Consider the following 10604-nt stretch of genomic DNA (forward strand, 5'->3'; position numbering starts at 1 on the left):
AATCGACAGAAACACGGCAAACGTTGTTTAGGATCAATCCTCAAGGTGTTTTTAACATATATATATATTCGATAATATATCCATCGAGGCAAGTGGTTTCTCATAAGAAGCGATTGGAAAAATGGCTACCTTAGTATTTTAAGATTTTCTGCGGGAGACACCATGTGACCACTTGCTAAATATGGTCCCTTACGGCTATTCTTCAACAGAAATGCGTAAAAAGACGTCACAATTCTGTAGACACCTTGGGGAATACGTAGAAAACGTAAGCTCATACGTAGCTATATAAGGAGTCATTGGCATGAGGCGGTTTCAAAAAATGTGTCACTTCCTGATTGGATTTTTATCTGGGTTTCGCCTGAAACATCAGTTCTGTTGCACTCACAGACAATATCTTTGCAGTTTTGGAAAGGTCAGTGTTTTCTATCCAAAGCTGTCAATTATATGCATAGTCGAGCATCTTTTCGTGACAAAATATCTTGTTTAAAACGTGAACGTTTTTCATCCAAAAATTTAAATATCGCCCCCTAGTCGTTAACTCATATTTTTGATTGAGATGGAGACGTGAATCCAACATATTTATTTTTAACTTGTAAATTCAATTTTGAAATCAACCATAGCTCTAACGCTAGCCCTATATGTACTGTCTAATTTTTGTTTAATCATGGGCTGAATTGAAACAATAGCTGTTGTTGGCTTCCCAAATGCTATATAGACCTAAATATCATCATTGATGATATTAAACATACCCTTTGGAATTGTTAAACCTACCCCTTGGAGTTTTTGATTTTTGAATTTTGTCTTTAATTGCAACAGTGAAACTATTAAGTGGATATTTCTCAACAATCATTCTCACGATAGCACATTGGTAATAGACAATGACAAATATCAAAGCTAAGCAGCGCTGGGCTTGGTTAAAACTCTCAATGGGAGCCCAAAAGGGTAGCTGTAGACAGATTAACTTTCTAGTCTAAAGATTTTTCTTATAGTGCATATTAAGTTTAAGATCTTACGTTGTTTCAGAGGAACAAATTCAACATATTTTATACAAGGTTTGTCAATGTTGAAAATCGGTTACCGTGATGTTGAAATTTCACAAAAACAACAGTTTAATGATTACTTTTTTCAAATCCAATGTATTTTTCACATAGATTCCACATCACAATGTGTTGAGAAATTACGTTGCAACAACGTTGATTTAACCAGTTGGTGCCCAGCGGGACCACTCAATGGAGAGAATTGTTGGCCTACACTGTCACTGAATAAAGCCTCAGTCTCACCCCCATAGTTTATTTTCACCAGAAACGATATGTTTTCTCCATATATAAAAACTGGGAGGAGACTCATTAGTGCCTGGAATTTATTTTATTTTAATCACTTTGAAAACATTCACTATTTAAGACAAAAAAGGAATTCACCTGCAGTTTGCATCCATTTCAAAATGTTACATAAATAAAATGAATATTTATAAATATCTATTTTATAAACATATAAATAGTTTTTAAAACATAAATACATTTATGCAGGAATGAAAGTACATGAATTTACAGCAGCAGCAACAATATACAGCTTTTCGGTTTCTAGGTTTTACACCAATGTTATACATATGGGTTGGTTTTATCATTGTTGTCTCAGTCCTCGAAAATGCTGGTCATGGTGGCTTTTTATACCGAAAATCCATCACTTTTTAGGTATTTACCTCAGGCGAGGACCAACTGAATCCATGTTGTCGAACCCATCGTCTGAATGCTGTGCAGAGAAGGGAGAAGGAAAAAACATTGTTAGATGTCTTTGTCAAATGAAAACTCTGGACGGATGGTTCTGTTAAAAGAAAACTGGATGTAGATATGGACATGTTACCACAAAATAAAGGGGATCCGTGTCACCCTCACTAAAATAAGCTTTCTAACCGAAGTCTCACTGCACCACTCTGGTCTACTCACTCCAAACAAGCACATGAAGTCCGCCCTTTGCCTCTTACACAATACTGAATTGACCGCCTAATACTCCTCTCCTCCTGTCCTCCTCACCCACTTCTCACTTTGAAGTTGGGAAAGGGAGGAAGAGAGGTGTCTGCCCAAGAAACACACACACTTAGTCACATATGAACAGTATATGAGTCAGGACAAAGGAAGGTGCCACAACAGCCCCTCCCCCATCAGGATTTCACTGTTAGCAAAAAGGGTTTCCTTGAACATAGGCATTTAGGGTGCCATGTGTGTGTGTGTGTCCATCCATCTACAAAGAGAGGAACCTGCTTTCACTCTATTTCTCTTTCTCTCCCTCACACACATAGAGACTGGCCAGTGACTTCATCACGTACACACAATGCATTATACTTTATCAATGGCCCATGGCCTAACACTGACATCTACATGTCCTCATTGTCTTCACATCCGTCCCATTGACTTCAGCCAACACCTATAATTACTTATGGTGATGTACTGCAATGAGTATGGCCAATTCATTTGGATTACTTCCCACGAACTTCAAACATTTCAAGAAGGGCTTCCTGATCTCATTCTATGGGGTTTTGTCCTGAGAACGCAGTCAGCATAATGTTATAATAGAGCATCAATGGGACACGCTGTTCTTCCCTAAACTGCTCTCACACTGTCCCACATAAATGCATAAGCAGAGCGCACGACTGCTTGGGAATTGATTCATGACTTCAATCAAGAAGCAGATGCATTTGTAAATTAATTTATATCCTTCTTTTAAATGCAGTCTCAATAAGATTTGCTTGTAGTAGTCTGTAGGCCTAAACCAAAAGGATTAGGCTATAGGATTTCCACTTCACTGAAGGCTGAGGTAACCCTAACATTGTTTCAATCACTGTTGGTCAGTTGCAACATGTTTCATAGTGACCCCACTGACCTCTCAGATCAGATTGACCTTTGGCCACTAACAGGCTCACAAGCGGCCACCTCATCACATGGACATTTGTGACTCGTTTCAGGAAACTAGGCGTATGTCGCACGTCACTACTTCACAGCAGAGGCATTTGAACGTAAACATGTATTTTTTGATCAGATTTTTTATTTTTCAGAAATACCTTCTGGAACATGTGAACTTTCATGTGCCTTAATAACAAATGTGTATTCCGTCCATAAATAAGAATAAAATTGTTAAATTACGAGCCCAGTTGGTTTAGCCAAGGAAAAAGACAGTATATTTCCTGCTAGCCACGATTGGCTGAGATAATGGATGGGCTGGATATGTAGGGAGATGAGTTTGGATTGGTCTGCCATTTAGCATGCTTCTGTCTATAACGTGAGCTGTTCAGTATGTGTTGACAGTCCTCTCTACAGCGCCGTTTTTGAAAGATATAATGTTATCCATCGAGAACTAGAAAAGTTAATACTTTTCTCAACAACATTGATGGCCTGAATGTAGTAGGCGCTCTCGACAGATCAATTGGAAAAAGTGATGGTTTACTTTGTGCACACGCCATGGTCAGTGTGAACCAGAGTCACTTGACAAAATTCTGGCCCCAAAAAGATGTAACTACAAAGTTAAATGGTTCCAGTCTGCTGTGAAGCATTCGTCCATGTATACCGGTAAGAGTCTAGCTACATGTTTAGATATACATTTTGGCAGAAAGTCATTTTTTTTGCAAGTTAAAGTGTACTGTAGTTAACTAGCAAACATTAGCTTGTGACTTGCTAGCTAGCGTTACGTGTATGATCTTTGTCGTAATATTACTTGAATCAGAATTCCATTTGCATTGCTTGTTATAGCCTAATGTTAGCTAGCTTACATTGAACCTAGTTTGTTAGCTTTAGCTACCTGCAGATTCATACTACAGCTATGACAATGTTTGTATTGGTAGTAGTACGAGTTGGGATGATGCCGGTTGATTGTTTAGCTAGCTAGCTACATGTCTAAACAAAAGACTCCACTTCGGCCAGATTATTACATGACCCATCAATTTAGCCAGCTGTGTCTGGGGGTGATTATGGCCATCTATTGTATTTCATGAACATGTATAACATGTCCAGACAACAGTGACCCATCCACATAGCTAGATGTGGCCTGGGGGTAGTTATAGCATTTCCTTCACATGACCAATCAATTTAGACTAGTATGATGGTTAACTGTCATCTAATAATGATACAATATTTATAAAATATTTTTATCTGGACACTTTCTGTTTTTGATATTGCTACTATGCAAGTAACCACTTCACTGTACTGTTTACACCTTCTGTATCCTGTGCATGTGACAAATCAACCTTATTTTATTTGACATAGTATGTGTTTACCACATGGCCTCAAGTGTGAATCCTTAAAGTGATGGGTGGGGCTAAGGCTTTAGAGAGTGTGAATGATGCTGAATGGGTGTAGACATAGAAGAGCTCTCCAGTAGGGGTACCAAAAGATTCATGGGCCATTTGATCAAAAGTGGGGTTAAAAATGTATAAACTTTCAAAGTAGAATTACTTTCCCATTTTTCCTCAACTGAAGTGTATGATATACAATTTTCTAGCTCTGAGTAGCTATTTTTATCCAATGTAAAAAACACTTTCAAATGTTGCTACATAAAACCAAATCAAGGCAGACGGTCACATTTAGACTAGTGCAAACTGTTCTACACTACTCTTTTAGTCTATAGTCTATGGGTGTCTCATCTGAAATATGCACTGAGTTACTCATCTGAGTTAGCCTACATTGGGGATTTTGTAGCAAATGCCTATGGAACTGTTCTTAAATTAGGTTGTTGATAGACGTTCTTCCTGATTTAATCCCAGGATGTGCAATTACGCATAGAGAAAAGGATATGCCGCGGGAGGTTAGGTTTACTTACCGATACGTCTCGATGCGCCATCTCTAACAGCCCATGCCGCTAATAGTGCCTATCCTGTCCATTTTGTGTCCGAAGCAGCCACTCCGGGCCGCGGCCCCTTTCTTGGTGTTAGGTTTGTGTCTCCGTGCACTGGGCTGGTCGTTCAGCAAGCGCGCCCACATGCCCTTGGCGCGAGTTTCCATGCGCAGGTCTCGCAGCAATCGTACCCTGGAGCGCAAGTTTTCCATCCTCCGCTCTCTCTCTTCAGATGCCAGGAACTCCGACAGCTCCTCCCCCAACAAACTTCTAAGAGACTGGGACACAGAAACAAGACACCCGCTTTAGATACAACATTCTTAATTGAAACGACTTGGGTAAGCACCTGTCAGCAGATAGCTCATCTGGGAATTTTTCTGATAAACGGCAATACATCTGTGCATTCGGGAAATCAATTGCCTACTTTGGCAAGCAGTAAACTCACTCTCTTGACGTTTTCACAACAGTTTCGTTTTCAACTGGTCCTATGAAAGTAATTATGTTTATTCCATATCAAACTTTACGCAATTATGCTACATCTAGTATAATGTTAGTGCTGCCGCGTCTGGAGACACCAAAAGACAGGTCAGAACTCGTTGTGTGGCACAGGAGGTTGGTTGCACCTTAATTGGGGTGGACAGGCTCGTGATAATGGCTGAAGCGGAATTAGTGGAATGTTATCAAATGCATCAAATGTGTTTGAGGCCATTCCATTTGCTCCGATCCAGCCATTACTATCAGCCATCCTCCTCTCAGCAGCCTTCACTGTTAAATGTGTAGCTACTAGCTACTGAATAGAAATCCTATTAAATGCTGCAATTAATTGGCCCATCCTTCAAAACCAAATCCTCAAATTGGGTGTTATCATAGGCTACATTTGCACTTTAACGCATGTGAAACGGTGTGTACATTGGTTGAATAAGGCGATGAACACTGGTCAGAAATAAGTCTCCTTCTCCTGGGATTTCATGAATGCAGCGGAAAGACAGGTGCGGGTGCTGTGGGATATTAATTACTCACTGCTACATAGTGTTAGGACTATTCCTGCAAAGAATATTCAGTTCCTCGTGCTCGCATGACCAAACGTTTGAGAAAATACGTTCTGGTTTAAAATACGCAGCACAATGAAATGTATCGCCTTATACATCGATATTACTTTTAAGAACCGCAAAAGCTCATTTGGTTAGATGTAAAGGCCCCCGTCTCCTCATATCCGATGTCCAGGCGAGTGCTTCTCAAGGCGCGCTTGGGTACCAGCATGAATATCAAAATGATGCTTGGAAGAAAGTAGTCTTTAGATTTGTGTAAAACAGAGTAGCATATCACTCCATATATCTCCCTGATAAACAAGCCTTTCCTTCTAGTAATAGCCTATGCATACGTTGAGAAGCATACAATAAAAGGTAAAATAAAATAAATACAAAACCCATAAACATGAGCAGTGTAATTGAAATGCAATAGTCGTTAGACTTAATACTAATACATTTAACAATATTATGAATATTAAAGCCCCCGTGTTAAAAAAGGAACAGTAGTCTATAGTTTATGATGAAGTAAAGCCATTATAGCCTGCATGCCAAGATATACATTGCCAGTACAGTACACCTGCATTCATTGTTCATGTTCACGCATTCCGCTTACAAATTGCAGCGTGCACATCAATGAAGTGACCTCACCTTCTGTTGCGCTGGTGTCAGAGGCTTCGCCCCTGTCCTCACTGAAAGCAGAATTATCATAAGTCCACAAGCCACCAAATGCGAGATGTTCATTCTGACAAGTTTTGTAAAGTATTACTCTGTGCAGGCTAAATGATATCGGTTGGTAACCAGTTGGTACTCTATGTCTCTCTGTCTGTCCTTACTCCAAGCTTCCCAAGTGCTACTCTAACTGTGAATTAGTACTCCCGACTTTATAGCCAGCCACTGGTGATGTCATGACCACCTGCATATTGGTCTTCCCTCCCTCCTATAACTTGCCAATTTAGTTGTTTTACCCGTACCTGCGGCTTGAGGAGCACGTCATGCTACATGATTAATTAAACGATACACATACTGGTCATTGTGGCTTAAATGAATGAGAATAATATAGATTACATTATTGTTATACCATGTGCCATTAAGATTGGTTTGAATCCAAAACAGTACTCAACTGATTGAAAATGAGAAATTATGTGTATTTCATAACTGTTGAAGTGTGACATTGGCAGACACATGAGACTATATAAAAATGCCAACCGCCCACCGCGATGAAATGAGGTTGGACAATGAGTTCCAAAGAAATCAAGACCTAACTTGTTAGATGCAACAGAGTTTGTGTGGAATGATTACCCACTCAGCATTACCATATTGTGGGGGAAAGTGTATCAAACACCATTCCAAAAGATGTGCTGTCATGGCAGGCCTTAATTATATAATTGTAAAACGAAAATATTTGTATTTGTTTTTATTTATAATAATTTATTTGTCTTCCAGCTGTATAGAGTTGAACGCATACCCTATTCAGCCTATGCACCAACATACCCGCTAATTCCTGGGGAAAACATTAATAAGGTGTAACTGTAAAATATGAGCCCCCAAAACTTGAATTAAATATATATACAACGGCTTTGATTTGCACTCTAAAATTTGCTGGGTTCAAAACAAACCAGCACGGGGTAAATAATGGACAGAACACACGTTGGATTATTTTTGACCGTTGGGTTATTGAGTTATAATCCACCGGGTTAGATCAGAAGACTAGAGGTGTGTCTTAGATTTGAAACAGTTATAGGCCTACGCTCAGAAGACCATGGTTCATTCGATTTATCATGCGTGTCAGATCCCACAAACATCATTGATGCCACAGAGGTGACATAGCGGTCAGCGGATACCATGTATATCCACGTATATCCCTCGCTTGCCTATGCATCCTCCCGGTTACACGCAAGAACACATTGAGTTAAAGAAAGTTGTCAAATCGGACACATGTTAGGGCTGTAATTCAAAGATGCTGATTTGTGAAAAACAACTTTAATTATTCTGTTGGCGTAACACTTTGTCATCAAGTAAAACCCGTCATCTTTTGTGAGACAACTGCATACTGCAGTGCGTGTTTTTCTTAAGAGCAAGTGCCTGCGCTTGACTTCCCTAATGCATTGCTGTGCAGCGATATGCAATGACGCTATCTATATTTGAAACACATACAAAACTCTGCCCGACCTATGGTCTAAGGGTAGAAATGTCTAAAGTTCTATTCACGAGCAATATGATGAGCTTTGGAGAGGTGAATATTGCTACTAAGGCACCATCTGTTTTGAAACACAGAGTGGCAGTATTTGCTGTCTTGAAATACCAAAAGTCTAAACATTCATTTGCCAAAAGTTTCACCTCAAATTGCCTTTGGTCTTAAAGATTGGCAAGGCCTCACTTCACAACAGTTCCATAATTATCATATCATTCAGGTTGAGGGTAAATTGATTGTTCTCTTTCTGTTAGAATGACACTACTGATCCATGTTGCCTACAAGGGCTCTAGCCCAGAGAGAGGTTTATTTTGTGTTCAGACATTATGTAAAAAAACAGGAGAACATCAGATCTTTCTTTGGAATTTCAACACAAATCATCAACGTTACCCACTCAACAAAAAAGGTAAATGGGAAGTAAATGGAAAACTGATTGAATTTGCAAAAAGTCATCAATGTAAGGGAATTTACCATTTTTTCCACCCAACTTTTAACCTAAATCCAATGTCATCGTGACATTTTTTGTTGATTTCATGTTGAATTCACATTAGCTGACAACTCAACCAACTGTAAATAAAAAAAATAGAAGTTGAACTTAAGTCTGTGCCTACTGGGTATGTAGTTCATCCCAAAAATATATGTAGTGTGGTGTCCGTTCAATTATCATTTCATGTTGGATAACTCTCACTGTAGGCTACACAATACAACCCCAACAGAACACGACACAATACAAATCTATTGTCCAATGTGAATCCTAAATGTGTCTTTTTGCTGTCTTGCATTATTCCTAATCCCCTGGACATCATATATTCACACAGAGGAGGATGGAAGCAAATTCTCTGCCACAGACATTGTCCATGCAGCTGGTTTGAAGTTAAGCGCTTGGTCAAGGGCACAACAGCAGTAGGTGGCACCTGCTATTCTGTTGCCAGCAGCCCTTCAGTTGCCAGCTCACACCATATTTCCCCCCGTCAGTTCTGGGATTCGAAAAGGCAAACCTCCAGTTACTTGCCCGTCTCTCTTCAACCTCGAGCTACTGCTGCCCCAGTGTTCAGCCATACTGAATAGGACCTTGAGTTGGAAGGCCACTGTCACCATCTTATTGATTACTAGAGGGTAAAATGACCCGCACTCTGAAAATGCCCCACCCTCTCTCTCTCCCTCTCTCCCACTCTCTCTCCCTCCTTGAAACCCAGACTGAATCGAAAGTCGACACTGATGGATTTGGACAGTGCGCCTGGCTACTGCTCGGGTACCGCACCACGCACGGCGATGACGGACCAGCATGCTTCAGGGCCGTACACCCTCAATACCCGTGAGCCTGCCATACATTGTCTAATTCAAGGACCCATTGTGGCAAGAGAGAAGATCGGTCTTGAACCAGGCCGACAGGAGTGAATGATTCCCTGTCAACAGGTGGTGTGGAAACGCTCATAGTCACCTATTGTCATGCACCTGTCCTTAGGATTGCGCCAACCGGAGGGGATCATAATACTCTCTGCCCAGCCTATGAGAATGAATGGCTTGAAATGTGTGTTAATCTAGTTCATGGATGAGAGCTACATTTCTGAGTAGTTAGCTCAATCACTAGGAGACAGTGGGAGGCAGGGAATCAATTGACCGGGTTCTCATTTTAATGGAAAATTATTGCCAGTCATGCCACTTCAAGCCTTTTTGGTCATTCACCTTCTTATTCATGTTTTTTTATCCAGACCAAGCCCTTTGGTTTTGAGTACGAAGTTTGAAAGGGAACCGGAGTAGAACCAACGGCATGCTTCATTGACCGTGTTTTTAGTTGCTGGCTGCATGGTCAACCTAACAGCCTAAAAGTCCAATAGTATTGAGACCAATATATTTAAATATATGGTTCCCTTTATTTTAATTAAAAAGAGTGGTGGCGGTTCCGGATTTTCTGGAATCCAACTTGCAGTTCCCTTTGATACGGAGATCTCTGTGCATGTGCAGGATTTCTTTTAAATGTAGCTGCTGGACACTGCTGCCTAAGTAGCTTCGACTCAGTGCTCCCACTGCTCCACTGCCGCTTCCCCCTCATTGACATGGAGGGGAAACCTTATGTTGTAGGCTACACTAAAGACATGGTCAACATGTTTGTGTAAACTTTGTTGTCTGTTGTAAACAGTATATTTAGGCAAGCATATCAAACACAAGCAAGACACATACAGGCAGTCAAAATTGGCTAGTAATTTTTTCAGCAAATCTCGCTACGATATGGCAGTATAACTATGAAGATTATCATTACAAATAGTAGGCAGTCTTAAGCAGTAGTTGACAAATGACGTAAGGAATAATAGTGCACCGGGCACTAGGCAATGCAAAACCAACTCGCCCGTTGTCAGACTTTGGTTACCGCCGGTGTTCATAGGTGGAACAGCTAGTGCGGTACTTGCATGATCATTAGGCAGGTTTTCCATTGACCCAGGTTAATTTGACAAAACCAGTGCAGCAAAAAATATCATTGCGAAATGTGTAATGAAAATGGCAGATATAGGAGAAATGTTCTAAAGATTGACAACATTTGATTGCGACAAAAGATGATTTCACGT

The 10604-nt window shown here is 40.3% G+C and overlaps 1 protein-coding gene across 1 annotated transcript; it reads right to left on the reverse strand.

Annotated features, from left to right (window-relative positions):
- Positions 1-1359: 1359 nt before the first annotated feature.
- Positions 1360-6683, reverse strand: LOC115107355 (C-type natriuretic peptide 4-like). Its single transcript, XM_029630753.2, has 3 exons — positions 6498-6683; positions 4807-5099; positions 1360-1749 (listed from the first exon to the last, which is right to left on the reverse strand). Exons 1-2 carry the CDS (start codon positions 6588-6590, stop codon positions 4830-4832), a joined length of 363 nt encoding a protein of 120 aa, XP_029486613.1. The 5' UTR covers positions 6591-6683; the 3' UTR covers positions 1360-1749; positions 4807-4829.
- Between the last annotated feature and the right edge of the window lie 3921 nt (positions 6684-10604).

This window comes from Oncorhynchus nerka, linkage group LG24, assembly GCF_034236695.1.
Source record: "Oncorhynchus nerka isolate Pitt River linkage group LG24, Oner_Uvic_2.0, whole genome shotgun sequence".
In the NCBI taxonomy this organism is placed as follows: Eukaryota; Metazoa; Chordata; class Actinopteri; order Salmoniformes; family Salmonidae; genus Oncorhynchus; species Oncorhynchus nerka.

Excerpts from the sequence above, each read along its gene's own strand:
- LOC115107355 (XM_029630753.2), bottom strand. The coding sequence starts at position 6,590 with ATGAACATCTCGCATTTGGTGGCTTGTGGACTTATGATAATTCTGCTT. Across the intron at positions 5,100-6,497 it reads TGACACCAGCGCAACAGAAG|TCTCTTAGAAGTTTGTTGGG; the intron begins GTGAGGTCACTT and ends TCTGTGTCCCAG.